Source organism: Balaenoptera physalus, assembly GCF_965194825.1.
Source record: "Balaenoptera physalus genome assembly, chromosome: 10".
Lineage (NCBI taxonomy): Eukaryota > Metazoa > Chordata > Mammalia > Artiodactyla > Balaenopteridae > Balaenoptera > Balaenoptera physalus.
Window position 1 is genome coordinate 46,470,423 of NC_138889.1, and position 21,620 is coordinate 46,492,042.

General features: G+C 36.9%; 1 protein-coding gene and 1 pseudogene across 8 annotated transcripts in view; one reads left to right on the top strand and one right to left on the bottom strand.

Moving 5' to 3' along the window:
• NAALAD2 (N-acetylated alpha-linked acidic dipeptidase 2) overlaps nt 1–21,620 on the bottom strand; it is a 115,041-nt gene that overhangs the window by 40,252 nt on the left and 53,169 nt on the right. For 5 of the 7 annotated variants that reach the window (XM_082409894.1, XM_082409891.1, XM_082409890.1 and 2 more), the window contains 6 exons: nt 18,160–18,482; nt 17,355–17,466; nt 6,022–6,208; nt 4,797–4,898; nt 3,965–4,090; nt 1,643–1,829 (listed from right to left, as the gene is read on the bottom strand). In XM_082409894.1, coding sequence (XP_082266020.1) covers nt 1,643–1,829; nt 3,965–4,090; nt 4,797–4,898; nt 6,022–6,208; nt 17,355–17,466; nt 18,160–18,482 — 1,037 coding nt within the window. Of the gene's footprint in view, nt 1–1,642; nt 1,830–3,964; nt 4,091–4,796; nt 4,899–6,021; nt 6,209–17,354; nt 17,467–17,585; nt 18,130–18,159; nt 18,483–21,620 lie in introns of those variants that run through there. The other 2 variants (XM_082409896.1, XM_082409895.1) reach the window with 2 other exon arrangements.
• LOC309636688 (mitochondrial import receptor subunit TOM6 homolog pseudogene) overlaps nt 1–21,620 on the top strand; it is a 115,408-nt pseudogene that overhangs the window by 8,632 nt on the left and 85,156 nt on the right. The gene's annotated exons all lie outside the window — the stretch shown is intronic.

Genomic DNA, 21,620 nt, shown 5'->3' on the forward strand with positions numbered 1-21,620 from the left:
ATCTATAAAAAATATACAGCTACTATCATACTTAACAGAGAAAGACTAGGACAGTCTTTGGGGCAGGAACATGGCAAGGATATCTGCTCTAACAACTTTTTTCAGCAATGTTCTAGAGGTACCAGACGCTACAATAAGAAAAGAAAAGGCACCCAGATTAGAAACAAAGAAATAAAACTGTCTTTATTTGCTGATGACATGATCATCTATGCAAAAACTCTGATAGAATCCACAAAAACCTAGTAGAACGAATTAGTTTAACAAGTTTTCATAATACAAGATCAATATATTTCTTCTAAAAATAAAATAACATTTCTATTTACTAGCAATGAGCAACTGGAAATTGAAATTTAAAATGTAATTTAAAACAGCATAAAACTTTGAAATTATTATGGATAAATGTGAAAATATACATGCATGGTCTGTACAGTGAAACTACAAACATGCTGAGAGAAAGTAAAGGATACCTAAGTAAATGGAGAGTTGTGCCATATTCATGGATCAGAAGATTCAATATTTTTAAAACGTCAATTCTGCTCAAACTGATCTATAGGTTTAATTCAATCTCAAATCAACCTCCCAGGAGACTTTTTGGTAGAAATTGATAAGCTGGTTCTAAAATTCACATGGGAAGGACCTAGAATAGCTACCAAAACTTTGAAAAAGAATTGTAACTTGGAGGATGTACATATCTATTAGAACGTAAAGTTAACAAGATTGACCATACTAAGTGTTGACAACGGTGTAGCAGCTGGAACACTCATACACAGCTGCTGCAACATAAAATGGTACAACCAATTTGGAAAACAATTTGAAAATCATCTATCATATTATCCAGCCATGCCATTTCTATGTATTTACTCAAGAGAAATAAAAACATATGTACATATAAAGACTTGCATACAACTGTTCATAGCAGCTTTATGTGTAATATCTCCAAAACTTAAAGCAATCCAAATTTCCAACAAAAAGTAAATGAATAAACAAACTGTAGAGTATCCGTTCAATGGAATACCATTCAGCAAAAAAAAGAAATGAAATACTGACACAGACATCAACATAAATGAATCTCAAAATAACTATACTGACAGAAAGCAAATCAATGATTTCCTAGGGATTGGCAGGGACGGGGTAGGGCTGAGAGGAAGGCTTTACAAAAAGATGAGAGGAAACTTTTTTGGGTAATGGATATGTTCATTATCTTGATTGTGGATATGGTTATGCAGATGTCAAAACTTTTCACATTTCACATATTAAATAACACAAAAAACCCACTGGTATTTTTAAAAATAGAAATACGTGATCTACAGAAGAATAAAATCATTAGACAATTCAGAAACTCCAAGTTCTGGTTTGGTAAGAGTAATATTACTTTGGACATGAGAATCTGTGTTTCTGAACCTCTACTAAAGGTAGAGAGAGAATTGAACTGACCCCTTCCCCTCTCCATGTCCACACTTCATGAAAATTTAAAACTGAAATAAAAGGGAAATGCTTTTGAATTCCTAGCAATAGCAATCCAAAATATAATTGCACGCAGTTTTAATGTTATTCTATAGATGCTTGCTTGCTTTTATGCCTTCTATAAGGGCAAGTAATATTTTTGCAAAAATGAGTGGACCATAACAGGCTTATCTATTACCTTTAGCTGGATAGCCTGGAGTGAGCGGGTCACCAGCACCATTCAAGTTTAACACATTCCCTCTCTGGGCTGCAGTTCCAGGAAGGTTCCATCCTTTTGGGTATGGCTGTACCCCAGGGGCAGAGTAGTCAGCTGGATCTGAGTACAAGATGATTCCTTTGGCTCTTGCTAACATGGCATTTTTAACCTACAGGGGCAATGTGCAACCCATAATGTAGAAATGGAAAATGACTGATTTACCAATCTAAGATAAAATCAATTTAATGACATAAGGAAATTTACACACTGTTTTATCATCACACTGTTACACATTCACTTCTCTTTGCCTTGAATACAATTTCTGTCTTGGTAGACTTAACAACTCTCATTATTCAACATAACTCCAAACAAGTTATTGCCTTTTCTGTGAAGCATTCCTATTATCCCTAAAACTGCAAAATTAATGTCTCCCTTCTTGGTACGTCTTCTATATTTTGTATATAATTATATTACAAGATGGATTAAATCATTATAAAATACCTTTTAAACATCTTTCTCCCCTACTACATTGAGGCTGTTTTTGAGAACAGGGACCCTGTCTTACTCACTTTTAACTATCCACCCTCCAACATTTAGTACATCATAGAGTAAGCATGATGTAAATATTTGTGGAACTAAACTAATTTAAAATTCTACACAGGTGAAGTCCCTGGCGGTCCACTGTTAACACTCTGCAGTCTCACTGCAGAGGGCCCAGGTTCAATCCCTGGTTGGGGAGCTAAGATACCACAAGCCACACTGTGTGGTCAAAAAATAAATAACATAACATAACATAAAACATAAAATTCTACACAGAACAGTCATAGTGTGTGAAACATTGCCCATAGTGTTTTGTAAACATTTTTCTAACAATTCAAACTGACCACAAGTAGGAAAATCTATCCTGTAAGATACTGAATTCTTTATTACCAGAAGTATTATCGCAAAAGATAGATAACTATCAGTCAACTAAAACACTTTCCAGTATTCAGAAAGCACTCTTTTATAATATTAGAAAGAGTAAAATCTGGCACAACTCGATGATGCCCATCAAACTTTTGAAATAATATACAATTGACCCTTGAACAATTCAGGGTTAATCCAAGAATAACTTATAGTTGGCCCTCTGTATCCGCCATTCCTCTGCATCCGCGGATTTAACCAACGTCCAGCCATGTAGTATTGTACTACTTATTATTGAAAAATATCCACGTATAAGTGGACCCATGCAGTTCAAATCTGTGTTGTTCAAGAGTCAACTGTGCACTATGATTTAGTCATTCAACTTCTAGGAATGAATCTATATTACAAAAATCTTCACACGAATGTTCAAGTACATATGGACAAAGATGCTAACAATATAATTATTTGTAATAGTAACAAATTTAAGACAAGCCAAGGATCTGTCAACAGAGCAATGGTTAAATAAACTGCTTATCAATTCTGTGAAATATTACATAGCCATCTAAAGTAATGAGGTATTTACTTGATAAGCAGTTACCAAGAAATTATTAAGTACAGGTAACTATCCTAAGCGCTTTCAAACTTAAAGTCGATTAATCCTACTGTGGATTCTAAGAGATTAGTGTTATTATTAGCATTCCTATTTCATATATGAGGAAACACTGGCACAGAGAGGTTAACTAACTTGCTCACAGGAAAAGATCTAGAGAATAGGGGGCCCAGACCAGATCAGACCCCAGGTTGTATGGATCTAGCTACCTATACTCTTAACCACTTCATTATACAACTCTCACTGTGTTGACATGGAAGAATACCCTTGAGTTATTATTGAGTGAAAAAATAAAGTTATACAGTATATAGTATCTAATGCCCTCTTTGTAAAAAAAAAAAATTATGTAATATGAGTATATGGAGACATATATTTATATTCATATAATATATTCATATTTCATAGGCCTGGAAAGACCTGTTAAGATTGATCATGCCTGGGCAATGAAATTGAGTAATACATGGGAGATTTTCATTTTTTAGGTTATATAAAATTTCTTCAATTAAATAAAAAAAAACATTGCTTTGGTAATAAAACTATTAAGAATAATTTCCCTTTCTAGATATGTGAGGTAGCAAACAAACAAACAAACAAAAAAACCTCAAAAATAAACCAGGATTTTCTGTGAAACCATGAAAACAGCAAATTTACATATATATATATATGTGTATATATATATATATATATATATATATATAAAGCAATTTTGGAAACCATAATGCAAGCTGATCATTTATATTCACAGGTTATATCCTATCTTTTTCCCTCTAGAAAAGCAAATAACACAATACTTTATTTCCTCTGAAGATTTTCCCATATCTTGCAATAACAATTTTTCCAGTGCAGTTGATGTTCATCTCTCTTTCTAGTTTGAAAAAGTCTTCAGTACGAGCGTAGTTCACATATACAAGCTCCCCCTGTAGGAAAACAAAAATAAAACAAAAGAAAAAATACATAATACTGCTATAATTAAAGAGAAAACCAAAGAATAAGTTTGCTCTGCAATACTGCATCATCAACAGTTATCTTTCCTGTCTTGGGCTTAATAAACAGATCCATGCTAATTCTGTAGAAGTCTTTAAAAATATTTCAGTATCCTGAAAGTTAAAAAAAAAAAAAAGACAATATGTAAAACATTTTAGACAGTGTGCTCTGTCTTGAGGAAATTATTAGCATATCCTGAGCCATGGGAAATAGGATAAATACAAGTAATTTTTAAAATCCTAACTATGTTTGATTTCCAACCATGGTATTAATTTAAGAATTTCTGTGGTATGATTTATAAATTCAGATCTATAAATCTGTAACAAAGTCAGACTATGAACAAAGGAAAAAAGCTTGAAAACCACCTATTGCCCTTACTGAATTAAAGCCATGTTCAGCAGTTTCTTAATTATTTCAAAGAGTGGCATCTGCTAATCAGGGTCCAATTTTCATGTATTTATTTTCTTTATGTTTTTCTTTTTCTTTTTTAAAAATTATTTTTTAGGAAGGCTGTATATAGCATCAAGCATCCAAGTATGAATTAGCATGTATGACCCACCTAATCTTGGTTTTAGTCCTCTACATAGGTTTTCTTAAAAAAGGTTTAAAGAGTTGAATAAAAAATGTCTTTTATTTTACCTCTGGTGTGCCCTGCGGTGAAAAGGCATTATAGGGTGGTACAATATTTTTAACATTTTCATATCCATCTGGTGGTGGCTCATGGTATGATGTATTGAAAATCTAGCAAGAATTGAAACACATGAAGTTAGAATTATTTCGGATTGCTATTAAGGAATAATGCATTTTGTGGGCGAAAGACCTAAATAGACACTTCTCCAAAGAAGATATACAGATGGCAAACAGACACATGAAAAGATGCTCAACATTGCTAACCATCAGAGAAATGTAAATGGAAACCACGATGAGGTATCACCTCACAGTGGTAAGAATGGCTATCATCAAGAAGTCTACAAACAACAAATGCTTGAAAAAACCATAATGGAAAAGAATATAAAAAAAAGAATGTCTCTGTGTGTATAACTGAGTCACTTTGCTGTACAGCAGAGATTGGCACAGCACTGTAAATCAACTATACTTCAAAAAAAATTAAAAATTTAAAAAAACAAATGCTGGAAAAGGTGGGGAGAAAAGGGAACCCTCCTACACTGTTAGTGGGAATGTAAATAGGTACAGCCACTATGGAGAACAGTATGGAGCTTCCTTAAAAAACTAAAAATAGAGCTACCATATGATCCAGCAATCCTACTCCTGGGCATATATCCAAAAAAGACAAAAACTCTAATTCAAAAAGGTACATACACCCAAATGTTCACTATTTACAATAGCCAAGACATGGAAACAACCCAAATGCCCATCAACAGACGGTTGGTTTAATAAGATGTGGTTTATATATACAATGGAATATTGCTCAGCCATAAAAAAGAATGAAATTGCCATTTGCAGCAACATGGGTAGACCTAGAGAATATCATGCTAAGTGAAGTAAGTCAGAAAGAGAAAGACAAATATATGATATCACCTATATGTGGAATCTAAAAAATAATATAAGTGAATCTATATACAAAAGAGAAAGACTCACAGACATAGAAAATAAACTTATGATTACCAAAGAGGGAAGAGGGGGAGGGATAAAATAGGAGTATAGGATTAACAGATACACACTACTATATATAAAGTAGATAAGCAACAAAGATTTACTGTATAAAACAGGGAACAATATTCAATATCTTATAATAACCTATAATGGAAAATAACCTGAAAAAAAATACATATATATATATTTTAAAAAAACTGAATCACTTTGCTATACACCTGAAAGTAATACAATATTGTAAAACAATCACCTCATTTCCATGTTCATCCGTGATTGATATGTAGTTGGCATTTGTCTCATTAGGGTAAGACAGGAGAACATCATAATGAACCAACTTGGCTGAATCCAGTCCAGATTTCTTCCACTGGGTTTGGATTTTCTTGGCCAGCAGCAAATTTTGTTCTGTTCCTGCCAGATGAGGTAGCTCTGTAAACGAACTAAAATGAAAATAAAAGGGGGAGTTAAAGACTATATTCAGAAAATGTGCCTAAGAACTATTCTAGATGCATAACTCATATTTTAGGCTTCACACTATGTTCCCACAGAAAAGAACACATCCCATGGTGAACACATTCAATCAGCAGAGGTTCGGGTATGAGAAAACACGCTGGAAGGATGGCATGCCTCTACAGCAGTGGTGCTAAATTCTTGCTGCTTAACAGGAAATGAGGACATTCTGAAAAAAGATCATAACGTTTGCCAGAGACCAGTTGGGCAGTCTTGTTAACATAAACTTCTACTGCTGTTTTCATACTATTGTACGCAGTTGTCTATTTATCTCATTGAAGCTAGAGCCCATGCATTTTTATTTGTATATTCCCTAATGCTCAGTACTTGCCTGTTACCCAGGAATTACACAATACAGGTTTGTTGAACTGAATTTGAGCAATGTTCTCTAGGTTCTGGGTCTAAATGATTTGGAACAGTTAAATGACTTCACAAACATAGTTCTGAATGAAATTCACTTTGCTTGAGGTAAATAATATTTAAAAAGTTTCCCAAACCCTCTCCCTCCATAAGTAAGGTAATGATACTTTTGTAGATTGGTTTTTTAATCAACCATAGTACAACCAAAAAAGACAGACAGTAAAGAAAAACCAGTACTTATTGAAAACTTACTATATGCCAGGAACTGGACCAGGTATTTCACATGGGCTTTCTCATTCAATCCTCACAACCCTTCTGCCAATGTCCCCGTTTTGCAAATAAGGAAACAGAGAGTAGTTAAATACCTTGTCCATAATTTCCTAAGTATTAAATGCCAGGGCTAGTGTCTGAAAGTTGCAGTTGTCTGACCTTGAGAAATTATGTTATTTTTAAACCATTCATCTGATCATTTTGATCAACTGCTTTTAAAACCCTTCTATCTTCTACATTATAAAGTTCACACTAGGCATGGCATTTGTGCCCTTTTTCAACTAATCCACTGTTTCACCTTTCCAGCTTCATTTCCCACCACTCACCTTATAAACTTCTTCACTCTATATCATTTAATATGCTAATTGGTCTCCTAAAATGACCACCATTTTTAGCCTTTGCACAAGATCTTCTCTCAGACATAAATATCATCCTATTTACATGAATCTCCCTGTATCACCACCCCTAGTCATTCACCTTCCCCACCTGTAAGCTATTAATCACCCATTAGGACTCTTCAAGCATATTCTCCTCTGTGAAGCTTTCCACTTCTATACCATTAAATCAAAGCTGCAAGGCTTCCCTGGTGGCGCAGTGGTTGAGAATCTGCCTGCCAATGCAAGGGACACGGGTTCGAGCCCTGGTCTGGGAAGATCCCACATGCCGCGGAGCAACTAGGCCCGTGAGCCACAACTACTGAGCCTGCGCGTCTGGAGCCTGTGCCCTGCAACAAGAGAGGCCGCGACAGTGAGAGGCCCGCGCACCGCGATGAAGAGTGGCCCCCGCTCGCCGCAACTAGAGAAAGCCCTCGCACAGAAACGAAGACCCAACACAGCCATAAATAAATTAATTAATTAATTAATTTAAAAAAACACAAACAAACAAACAAAAAAACCCAGCCCACACCTTCTCTCCTCTCATCCAATTTCTGGTCACCTCTTTATAAAAAAAAAAAAAAAAAAAAAGCTGCACGTTACTGATATTTAAAATTGTACAATATTTGTAAAAAAAATATTAATGTGTTTGTAAACAGAAGTTATTTTACATGCATAGAAAAACCATTGAGGGTGGGGATATTTAAAATTCTACTTCAGGGCTTCCCTGGTGGCGTAGTGGTTAAGAATCCACCTGCCAATGCAGGGGACATGGGTTCGATCCCTGGCCCGGGAAGATCCCACATGCCACGGAGCAACTAAGCCCGTGTGCCACAACTACTGAGCCTGTGCTCTACAGCCCATGAGCCACAACTACTGAGCCCACATGCCACAACTACTGAAGCCCGTGCGCCTAGAGCCTGTGCTCTGCAACAAGAGAAGCCACCGCAATGAGAAGCCCGTGCACCGCAAAGAAGAGAGTAGCCCCTGCTCGCCGCAACTAGAGAAAGCCCGCGCTCAGCAACGAAGACCCAACACAGCCAAAAATAAAAACAAACAAATAAATAAATTTATTTAAAAAATAAAATTCTACTTCATATAATTCATTATTGTTTTATTTTCTGTAGTGAACAAATAATATTCTTACAATTAGGGAAAAATGAGTATATTTCCTTCATTTAAGATGGAGGATTAACCATGAAGTTTTGCCTCCCATCTTTTAGGCAACCCACTGAAATGAAAGACAGAAGTGCAGAAAACAAAAAGCAACAGGGAATAACTTTACTGAATTTCTCCTTATGGACCCAAGTGGGACACTGCAGCTCCAGGCATCATATATTCATGCTGCAACATTCAGGAGAAGCAAGTACAAACAAGAACAGCTATTTCCTCTTTTGTGTTTCTCTTAACAAAGGAAAACTTTTTGTAGAGGATCTCAGCTAAATTTTTCTCCCATTTCATCAGGCATAATAGGGTCATATACCCCTTCTCCAACTAACCTTTGTCAGAAGGAAGTTATAATGATTGGATTATAGACCAGATTCTTGGGCTGGATGGAAGGTAACCCTCACTGAACACAGGTCCCCCTTAAGGAGTGAGAAAATGAGCAGTTGAGGCTCTGTCAACAAGGAAGTGGCTGGGGAGAAATCAACTTTTTCCCACTACATTAATCCCTTTAAACCAATCTTGAAACCTTCCTTTCCCTGGAAGCCTCTTTCACTGGTCATAAATCTCTATTCTATAATCAATCAATTCTATTTCCTCAGCCCGTTCCTGAATGGTTACTTGACTTCCTTGCCTTAACTGGTTTCTTCGGGGGACCCTGCTCGTGCTTCCACATACCTCAGGCCCAGATGATCATTGAGGAGGAGTCCTTCTTACTCTCCATGGGCTCTTTCAAATATTTTCCCTTTATCTTCTCTCAAAGATAACAACTCTTTTAAAACTCATACCAAAAGTCACCACCTACTATGCCTTCTAGGTGCTGTCAAAAATGTGGATCACTCCCTCTTCACTCACTAAAGTCTTGGGCTTCTAATTCAACGCATTTCACTCTACCTCGATTCTTGTCATCATTCTTGGTATGCAACTTCTGTCTTCAGTTGGATGTAAAGAAAAGAAAAGCCAACTCTAACAAGATAACATCATGCAAACTATTCATACATAACTTATCACCTTATGCTACATTATACATTAAAGCAAAGGAGAGAGAAAATAAACAGACATAAATTTTAATGTTTGGTCAAGAGCATCACCAAGTTTTGCTTCTGGCACCTCATGTATTGATAATTTTCTAGGTAATTTCTTCTGGACACTTTATGATATGCTGCAGACAGAGTTCAACGGTGTTTACATTTTACCTGGTCTTTTACACATTTTTATTTTGTTTTATTTTATTTATTTTTTTGGCCACTCCGAGCAGCTTGCAGGATCTTAGTTCCCTGACCAGGGATTGAACCCGGGCCACGGCAGTGAAAGCACTGAGTCCTAACCACTGGACCACCAGGGGGTTCCCCACATTTTTAAATATAGGCATTCTGTCTTACTTGATAAGACAACTGGTTATTTTCATGTATTGCATGAGAAATATAGAATGCGTCTTTCTTCAAATGACATCCACCCTACTGCCTATAGATTCTTTTCTTATATCTCCAAACAAACATCTCAAAACAAACATTTTGATTTAGCTTCCTGATACCTATGTGCCTCAGTCATAAGTCAGCTCAAATTTCTAAGAAGAGTATAGCTGTTTTCATTCCTCAACTTCAGCTTGCTATAGTTCATCCATCGAAAGTAAGATGGAACTTTGTGATCACATCAAATCACAGGACAGATGGGGAGGAAATATACTACACCATATGAACTTCACCTTGTTCATTTGATTCTAGGGTTTAATTGGAGTCTCAAAAGGATAGAAGAGAAAGAATGATGCAGAAAATTTTCAAGAAAGAATGAACAGGGGACTTCCCTGGTGGTCCAGTGGGTAGGACTCCACACTCCCAGTGTGGGGGGCCCAGGTTTGATACCTGGTTGGGGAACTAGATCTCACATGCATGCAGCAACTGGGAGTTTGCGTGCCACAACTAAGAAGTCCACATGCTGCAACTAAAAGATCCTGCATGCCGCAACTGAGACACGGAGCAGCCAAATAAATAAACAAACAAACAAACAAATAAATATTTCCAAAAAAAAAAGAAATAATGAACAAAAAGTAGTGTTCCTAAAGTAGTGAAAGACAAAAGTTTACAAAGTCAAAAAGCTCAGAGAGGACTTCCCTTGTGGTCCAGTGGTTAAGACTCCACGCTTCCACCACAGGGGGCAAGGGTTCAATCCCTGGTTGGGGAACTAAGATCCTGCATGCCATGTGGTGTGGCCAAAAATAAAATAAAAATTAAAAGCTCAGAGAGCCTTAAATAGAATAAATTTGAAGAAAACTATGCCTAGGCACATATTAAACTGCTTAAAATTAAAGACAAAAATGACATATGTTATATAACTTAAATAACTGTGGACTGCTCATCGGATGCCACTACCAGCCAGATGACAGTAAAAAAAAAAATATTTAAAGCTCTGAAAGGAGGAAAAACAAGGTGATCTTAGAAATCTATATCCAAGAAAAATTTTCTTCAAGAATTAAGATGAAATAAATGTGTTATAGACAAAGGAAAACTAAAAGAATTTGTCAACACCAGACCCGACATAACAGGAAATGCTTAAGAAAGTTATTCAGACTAAATAGATATACCACAGGATAACCTAAATTTTCAGAAACAAATAAAGATACTGGAAACAATAAAAAAATAGTATTTTACATTTCTCAGATATTTAACTCTTAATTGGCTTTCAATAGGTACAACTGTTCAAAGAAAAAATTATAACATTGTTTTGTGAGGTTTATATTGTATGTGTATATGATAATTTCAACAACTATCATATAAAGGATGATAGAAAGACGGTAAATGGACATACAGAAATGTGAGTTTTCTGCATTTTATGTTAAATGGTACAGTAGTAACTTTAAAAATACAGTGAAATGTTAGACAAGTATAATGTAATCTCTAGAGTAACTGCTAGAAAAGAAAAAAGAATCAATGCAAAGAGTTATAGCCGAAAGATAAATTGAAATGAAATAAAATTTAAAATACTCTCCCCACTACCAAAAAAAAAAAAAAAAGCAGAAAATGAGAAGTAAAGGAACAGAAATAAAGGGAGCAAACAGAGAACAGTAAAGGAGTTGGCCTAAGTTTAACCATATCAAGTTACATTATATGTTACCAGACTAAATGCTCAAATTAAAAGGCACAGATTCCAAAATTAATAAAATAGTAAGTGGCAATTACATGCTCTCTATAGAAGGTACATTTTAAAAGTAAGTGGATGGAAGAATACGTATCATGCAAATGTAAGTATAAGAAAGCTGATGTGGTTTAATTTATACCAAATAAAATATGCTTAAATATAGAGATTATTACCAAAGATAAAGAATATTTCACAAAGGTAAAAGGTTAGTTCTGTCCTGAAGACATAATATTAATGTGTATATGTCTAATAAATGAGTTTCATAATACATAATGCAAAAATTAACAGAATTAATGGGAAAAATAGACAATTTCACATTCCTGGAGGAGATTGTAACACTATTCTTGACAGAATTTGATCCCCCCAAAAAAGTCAGTGAAGAAATAAAGGAATCACCATACTAATCAGCTAAAGCAGAAAAGAAGAAAAGTCATATAATCATATAAATTGATGCAGAAAAACTGAAACTGAGCGGGGCCCTATGGGCTCCCAGGCACGGAGGCCTTTTTGTCTCCCATTTCTTGTAGGCAAGACTCCAGCCTCCATGACATTCCCCGAGTTCCAAAGGGCAGATTCCAACAGTTGCAAATCAAAGGAGGAGCAGCCAGGAAACCACCTGAGGCCCTGCACACATCCTAATCTTGTCAGCAACCCCACCCTTTTGAAACTCTGCAGAAGAAAGAAGAATGCAGGACTGTTACTGCCTTGATCCTTATAGCATACCCCTGACCAGGAGCCCTGACTGTAAGACCTCTCCCTATTCCCCAGGGAGGGGGACACATTTCTTGAGGTGTTAGCCTGCTGTGTTCCCCTCTTTGCCTGGCAAAGAATAAAGCCACCCTTTCTTTCTCCTCCAAAACTCTGTCTCTGTATCTAATCTTGGCATTGGTGTACAGGGAGCCAAGATTTTGAGAGCAAAACCATTTTACAACTGCCAACTAAAGTGTGTCACTGGCCATCTGGTTCTACAAGGATTAGCTCATTAGTCACTGCATTTACTGACCTCCAACACACTCTGAAAGGAATTCAGGGTTGGAGATCAGGAATGAGATACTCTATGCTCTGGGAAAAACTGGCAGAACAGGCCTTCAGATAGTTAGATATTTTCAGGAGAAAATTTTATTTACCCAATTTCTTGTATCTTCTCATACATAGAAAAGCACTAAAATTATTCATGGAGATATCTGCTCCTTGTGACTAGCAGCAACCTTCTTGTTACTAGTAGCAACCGTGTACCAAGATGTGTGCTTGATTGCATGCACCCCCTTCACTAAAATCATATATATACGGACCTGGACCTCCACCCATCCCCACCTCCGCCTCTTGGGAGAAGTTACAAAGAGCTATCTGAGAGAATGTCTCCTGGGTATAGTCCTCTGTAAGTCCCCAGATAACACTGAACTCACAGCTCTCTCATGTTGTGCTTTTTTTTTTTTTCCAGTTGACACAATATTTAATACCCATTCATGATTTAAAAAAAAAACAACAAACCTCTTAGCAATCTTGGAATAGAGGGACGTTTCCTTAACTCAGTAAAGAATATCTACAAAAAATCTACATACAACATCACACTTAATGGGGAAACTCTGAGTGCTTTCCCACTAAGATCAGACATAGGGAAAGAATGTTTGCTCTCATCACTTTTATTCAATGCAGTACTGTAATTACAATCAGCACAATAAGGACACATATATATACATATATATATATATATATACATATATATATATATACACATATATATATATATATATATATACACATATATATATGGCATACAGTTTGAAAACAGAGAAATAAAATGGTCCCTATTTGAAGATGGCCTGATTTTCTACATAGGAAGTAAATCCTAATGAATCTACAAAAACTCCTAGAACTAACACATGAGTTTAGACAAGCCACAGAATGCAAAATCAAGAGTATTTCTATATACTAGCAACAAACATGTGAAAACTGAAATTAAACACCATATGATTTTACATCTGCTGCAAAGAAAATGAAATACTTCCATGTAAAGGTAACAATACATATACAAGATCTGCATCCTGAAAATTGCAAAATGTTGATAAAGGAAGACCTAAATAATTGTAGAGATGTACCATAATCATGGATGGAAAGTCGAGACAGAGTAAAAATGCGAAGTGCCCCTAAATTGCTCTGTAAGATTAAAGCAATTCTTGTCAAAATCTCATCAAGGATTTTTCTAGATATAGATATATTTATTCTATATTTTATATGAATAGGCAAATGATATAGAAAAATAAAGTGGGAGGAATCATCCTATGCATTGTTAAGGCTTACTACATAACTTCAGTAATCAGGACAGCATGGTACTGGCAGGGAGTAGACGCATAGATCAGCAGAGCATCAGAGAACTCAAAGAGACTCACACAAATATGCCCAACTGATTACTGACAAAGGAGCAAAAGCAATGGACAGCCTTTCAACAAATGGGGCTAGAGCAACTGGACATCCACAGGTAAAAAAAGAATGACCCTCAACCAAGCATTACACCTTATGCAAAAATTAACTCTAAAATGAATCACAAAATATATTGTAAAATGTAAACTATAAAATTTGGGGGTAAAAAGAGGAGAAAAGGTATCTAGGGCTAGACAAAGAGTTCTTAGACATGAACCCAAAAGCATGATCTATAGAATGAAAAATTGATAAATTAGACCTTATTAAAATTAAACACTTCTGGGACTTTCCTGGTGGCCCAGGGGTTAAGAATCCACCTGCCAATGCAGGGGACACGGGTTCGAGCCCTAGTCCAGGAAGATCCCACATGTCACGGAGCAACTAAGCCCATGTGCCACAACTACTGAGCCCATGCTCTAGAGCCCACAAGCCACAACTACTGAGCCTGCGTGCCACAGCTACTGAAGCCCACACACCTAGAGCCCATGCTCCGCAACAAGAGAAGCCACTGCAATGAGAGGCCCGTGCACCACAAAGAAGACCCAACACAGCCAAAAAAAAAAAAAAAAAAAAATTAAACACTTCTGATGTGCAAACAACCCAATTAAGGTGTGAAAGGACAAATAACAGACTAGGAAAAATATCTGTACACCACAAAGCCAACAAAAGACTTGTATATAGAAAATATAAAGAACCCTCAAAGCTCAGTAGAAAAAAAAAAAAAGTATCCAAATAGAGAATAGGTCAAAGGCATGAACAGACATTTCACTGAAGATGGTATACAGATGGTGAATAAGCACAGGAAAAGATGTTCAATATCATTAGGTACTAGGGAATGTAAATTAAAACCATAATAAGGTATCTCTATGCACCTGTCAGAATGGGTAAAATTAAAAAGAGTAATAACGCCAATGAAAAATATAAAATGATATAGCCATACTATAATTTGGCAGATTCTTCAACAACTAAAAGTGTACTTTTCCTACAAACAAGCAATTTTCACTCTGGGGTATTTATCCCAGAGAAATGAAAACCTATGATTACATAAAAGTTGTACATGAATGTTAATGGCAGCTTCATTCATAATAGCCAACAAGTGGAAGCAAAACAAACGTCCCTCAGTGGGTGAAAAGTTAAACTGTAGTACATCCCTATGATGAATGAAGAGACTGAAAGACTCTTCCAAATTCATCTACAGATTCAATGCAATTTTAATCAAAGTTCCAGCAGGCTTTTTTTTTTGGTAGGAACTGAGAAGTTGATTCTAAAATTTATTTGGATATGCAAATGACTTAAAACAGTCAAAGCAATTTTTAAAAAGAAAAATTTGTAGGATTAACTCTACCTGATTTTCAGACTTACTATTAAGCTAGACTAAACCAGATAGTGTGGTACTGAGATATATAGATTAATAGATCAATAGAAGAAAATATAAAATCCAAAAAACAGGCCATGGATTTATGATCAAGTGATTTTGGACCAAGTACCAAGGCAATTCAACAGGGAAAGAAAAGTTTTTAAACAAATCTTGCAGGAATAATTAAATAATTGTATTTAAAAAATCATCAACTCTTACATCATACCACACACAAAAATTAACTTGAAGTGGATCATTGACCTAAATGTGCAAGCTAAAATTACAAAACTTCTAAAAAAAAAATAATATAAGAAAATCTTCACAACTTCTCATAAGCCTAGATAGGACACAGAGTATGAAACATAAGACAAAAGATTGTTCAACTGGAGTTTATCGAAATTAAAAATCTCTGCCCTTCAAAAACTCCACTAGGCAAACAAAAAAGCCAACCATAGAACAGAAGAAAATATTCACAAAAATGTCTGACAAAAGAATGTATAAAGAACTCCTATACTCAATAATAAATCAAAACAATTTAAAAATGAAAAAAAAAATTGAACAGAGACCCTATAAAAGAAGCTATACAAATGTCCAATAAGTGCATGAGAAGAGGGGTGGGATAGGGAGGGTGGGAGGGAGACACAAGAGGGAGGAGATATGGGGATACATGTATATGTATAGCTGATTCACTTTGTTATACAGCAGAAACTAACACACCATTGTAAAGCGATTATACTCTAATAGAGATGTTAAAAAAAAAAAGAAAATGCAAATTAAAACCACAATGGAGATACTAGTACACACCCACTAAAATGGTTAAAATGAAAACAACTGACAATACTAAGGTAGGAATGTAAAATGGTACAACCACTTTTGAAACCTGTTTGTCATTTTCTTAAAAAGTTAAAACACGTGCTTATCATCCAACACAGCCATTCAAAAAGAAATGAAATCATATGTAAACATATGCTCATAGCAACTTTGTTCACAATAATCAAAAACTAAAAACAACCCGAGATCCATCAACTACATATTGGAGTCTCTCCATTCAATAGAATACTACTCAGCAATAAAGAGCAATAAACTACAGATACATGCAACAACCTGGATGAATTCCAAAATCATTCATCATGCTGAGTGAAAGACACAAAAAAGCACATACTGTATGATTTTATTTATATAAAGTTCTAGAAAATATAAAGGAGTCCAAAGGAAGGGAGTTGAAGGGAGGAATAAACTGCAAAGGCATGATGTAAATTTTCTGTATCTTAATTGAGGAGGTGGTTTGCTGAGTATATAGTGCATCTGTCAATACTCTCAAATCGTAGGCTTTATACGGATGCAGTTTATTTTATGTAAATTATGATTCAGTAAAAAATTTTTTAATGATACTCCTTTGAAAGAGTCGGAATATAGAAATAAATGTCATAACTGCCTTCAAGGAATTCATAACCACTCCCCTGAATGAATGTCACTCCTTCTCTTGCTAAGAGACTGGTGGGTTTGCACTGATCCTTTTGCTTTCACTTTGTCCTATTTGTGTTACTTAAATTTGCAACACGGGATAAAGGTTTAATTTGTAGAGGACAGAATCTGAAACTTTAATCTCCTTTCCTCTAAATCAGAGTTTGCAACCATCTTACTCTTCCTGGCAGAATATGACATTTAAATTAAATTCCTGATTAAACCCAGGCACAGGGAACAAAGAATAACATTGAGTTGCAGTCCAAAGTACATGAAGTTGAAACATCTCTTAATAAGGCAACCAGATACTTCTTCTGCAGATGAAGTTGGGGAAGAAAGGCTCCTTCAACATTCAAGTAGATTTTACTCTAAGAGTGGAATAAAGGAACATTTAAACTACCATGAATTAATGTGATATCGTATAATTTCACACAAAGATTACCCACATGAATAAAATCAGTTTTCATACAGTTCTCACTCTGCAATATTTTAAACACTATTTTTATGATCAAGTATACAAAACAAACTTACCGAAGAAATGATTTAATATTTTCAGCTTTCATCTCAGATACCAGTTTCCACCTTAGATTTTGGTGAGTGTCCACTGAAGTGGCTGTTTCTTTGAGAGGCTTACTAAGCCAGCCTGGGAGGAGAATACATACATATATGCATACTACATACACAAGAAATTGCTTTTGACTTTTATAAAAACTAGAAGCCAAAGGGGAAGAAGGGAAAAAAAAAAAAAAAAAAAGCCCTTACCTAAGAAACAGATCATGGTGAGCTTTACAAAAACTTCATACCAAATGCAGAAAACCTTCAAATTCTGATGTGTAACTTTGAGTTGGTTAAACGAGTTTTAAATGAGGGCTATTCTGTTCATTTTCCCATGAGCTATGCATCAAGGCACGGGGTCTTTATCTTTCTTGTTCTCCCATGGGGGTTAAGTTCGTAGCACAGTGCCTGACACACAGGGAGCATTCGACAAATATTTATGTAATAAATGATTACAGAAGGGCGGTTGAAAGTTTTGACTCATTAATGGTCTTGGAAATGAAATCATCTTTTTGACCCCTGCGGATAGTGGCAACTCTAAATTGTCTTCACAACAGCCCTTAACGGTACCCTGAACTCAGCGAGCATTTAATAAATTTGAATTTCTGGCAACTTTATTAGGAAGGTCGAAATGCATTCCACTCAGTTTCCAGTTCTGCTGAAATTGGCGGAGCTCAGCCGGCCCGGCGCCCAGCGCTGCAGCCCAGCTCTTCAGCCCCAGGTTCTCCCGCTTTTCTCCGGGGAGGCTGGAGGGATCCGGGGAAGGGGTCGGTACACTTACCCACCATAAATCCACCCAGGAAAGATGCCAGCGCTGCAGCCAAGCACATCCCAAGGTACAGACGACCCCTGGACTTGGCCATGGCTTCCTCGGGACTGAGCAGGAGGCGCCGGCTACCGGAGCGAGCCTCGGGAATGAGGGCGAACAGAGAGCGCGCGCCCGGGAACGCGGGGAACGCCCAGGTTGCCGCAGACCGTGGCCTCCGCGGACCTTCCTCAAAGCCCTGCCTCTGCCCTCCAGGTGGGTCCAGAGGCGAATGGAAACCTGCCCCAAACTCCTGGCTTCTGCGATCCCCGGGGGGCTTCGAGGGGAGAGAGGAAGCCCTGCAGGAGGAGGACACGTTCTGCTTGCTGGCAGGCAACGTCCAATCTGTTGATCCTGGACAAAGTGTGCTTTCGGCGTGGGGGGTGGGGTGGGGTGGGGGTGGGGGTGGGGACTGCTGAAAATGTCCCTGCTTGTTCCCTAAAGAACTCTACTTACCAGCCTCATTCTAGGAGTTGCCAGATGCATTTAACTCCAGCTTTTTCTTCCCTGTTTATTGCTCTGCTGCCAGATTCTGACTAATTTATAACCGGTGACACTTGGGCAGCCTTTCTGGTCCTGGCTGCTCTCTGATAACACATTAGTTTCCTAACCACATACAACCTCAGAACTGATAGGATTGGGCTCTTTTGTCTTCCTTTACCCAAACAAGTCTCCAAATTACTGAAATTGTCAGTTTCTTCTTCTGTAACTGGGGTTTTTCCCTATCTCACTAGAATGTTGTAGGTTCAAATTAATAAGATTAACCACTGAAAGTGCCTTGCACCCTAACCCATGGTGGTTTCTCAACAAATGTCATCCTCCCTAACCTCCCCCTCCTATCACGTTTACCCCAGCATTTCTTTTTAAAAGTGATTAAAAGGTTTACAAGGCAGTACTTGTAAATAGGACACCATTATCCATCCATTTTACCCTGGAGGAAATCTTTAGCAATTCATGACTGGATTCCTCCTATCCAACCAAAAGCAATTTTGCAGCCAGAGCAAAGGTGCCTACTGGGTGGAATATGAACAAGATAGTACATCTCTGGTTATGAAACTGAGAAGGACCCTGTGGGGTTCCCCAGTACAAATCCTTTCTGTGTCACTCATTTCTTGTTTGTAGGAAATTGGCTTCATTCAGCCTCCTTGACCTTCCCTGAGTTCCAAAGGGCAGGTTCAAACAGTTGCTAATCAGGGAAGGGAAGGAATACAGAAACTACGGAGGAGCAGTCAAGAAACAACAGTGCAGCCTTCGGGCAGGGTCCTGGTTCCTCTTGAGGGAATATATATAGCAATATCTTTGAGTTCTTCTGAAAAACTAAGGCCCCCACCCAGGTAGAGGACGGCAACTTCAGGCTGAGAGCAAGAGTCCTGGAGCACTGCCCTGTTACCTCACCACCAACCAAACAGAACAAAGTCACACACCCTGCAGCCCTCACCCCAAATTTTACGTATAAAAACTTCTCCCCCCAAACAATTGGGGAGTTTGGTGTTTTTGAGCACGAGTCACCCATTCTCCTTGCTTGGCCCTACAATAAACCTTTCTCTGCTCCAAAATTCTGACGTTTCAGTTTATTTGGCCTCACTGTGTATCAGGCACATGAACTTTTTTCAATAACAGTTATACCCCCAATCTTCACTGCATTGTCTGAGGCCCTGATAATCTTAGATAAGGCACTTTTCTTTGCTCCTAAAAAGTTGCCAGGAGAGTCTAATTTCTTTTTCTTGCACTGCAATTGTTGATAAATGTATTTGATGGTTTTTCCTTCAAAAATTTTGTAGAAGAAATATAGGTTTCTGATAACTTTCAGACCATACTACTGAACTGGGTAACAAATTACAGAACTCTAATTGAAAAACTGATGGCTTCCTAAAACTGCTAACAACAGATCAAGATCAACAAGAATCAATTACATTAATGATTAAATGAACTGACGAATATTATTATAATTTTTATGACTTTTCATTTGAAATATTACTGGTTTTTTAATCTTTCATTTTCAGATACGAGGAAACCTTTCCTCTTGTGTAATGACATACAGCAATTTGGTAAATTATACTCTTGTATAATACCTTTGTATTTACATAAAGTCACTAATAATCTGCTCTCCTTGTAACAGGACACAATTGGAAACACTGTTTACATTAACAAGGCTTTGACTGGAAGGCAATATTTGAGAATATGCGTTGAATCAGATATGACCAGACAGCTTTAAGGAACTAAGATTGACTTTATGAAGATATAAAGCCCCTTAGAAAACCAGCCTGGTACCTTGCTTACTTACAGTGTTCCCAGCAGCCTTACCAGGTGAGTAAGAATGGTCATTTCCTGGCAGATGCAAGAACCTCAGGATATTTTGGGAACCTCAAGAAGAGAGAAATTCACCCAAATCTATAGGTATTACATGCAAGTGTGATGGCAAATACTTGGCCTGGCTTGCTGGCCTTGAGAGCTATTAAAAATTCAGTCTGGGACTTCCCTGGTGGTCCAATGGTTAAGACTCCATGCTTCCACTGCCAGTTGCTATTCTTGCTGGACTTAAGTAAATAATCAGGCCAATTTGAGTGAAACTAAACTTATTTTGCAAACAAATTAGTTTTAATTTGGCTTTCTTTGGTAGAAATGAGGGTGATTTTAAAGAGAAAAAATTGTGTTTCAGCAAAAACTGTAATACACAGTTATGGATATTAGATTTGAGTTCTATCAATCATCTTTGAAGTTTTGTTCTTCCACCTAAAAACTGGACTGGGTTCTGAATTCTTCTAGTCTCCTCAAATATTTGGCAACGACTGTTCAAACTAATGTTTCCAATTTTTCTCCCCCTTTTGACTTGGAATCATTTAGAACTATAGCTGAACAACTTGATATAAACTTAAGAGAGATCACCACAATAGCCCATGTTTAGACAATCTCTGTGCCTGTCACTTTGTAAGCCACTCAGAAAGTTTACCTGAACACCTGATGACATCATCAGAGACATTTCAAACTACAAAAGATGCTTCGACCTTAAGATCTAGAAATCTTCTCCACTGGCAACTCTCAGGACTCAGACACTGGGTTTACAATTTGCTCCAACCATGAACCTTTGTTTTTCTTTTGTCTCCATAGAAATGCGTCTTAGTAAATACCTGATTGCTTGCACCCTATAGGGTTAACTTTGAGAGCCCACTTGAATCACTGCCTCCTGAAATGAGTAACTGACCTGACCTATTGTCAGAACTAAGAAACTGGCTCAGTGAGATAAAGCAATCTATCAACACAACTTCTGGACTGTGAAATCTCTTAGAAGAAGTTTCAAAGGCAGGACTGTAGTAGAGCAAAATTTGCCACCTCAAAATGTCTCTTTGGCATACGTACTATTTCTAGATGAAAATAATCAAGGCCCCAAAGACTCAGGAGTAAACTTTGATCTTCCTCCTAACTGCCTAAAAGAAGGT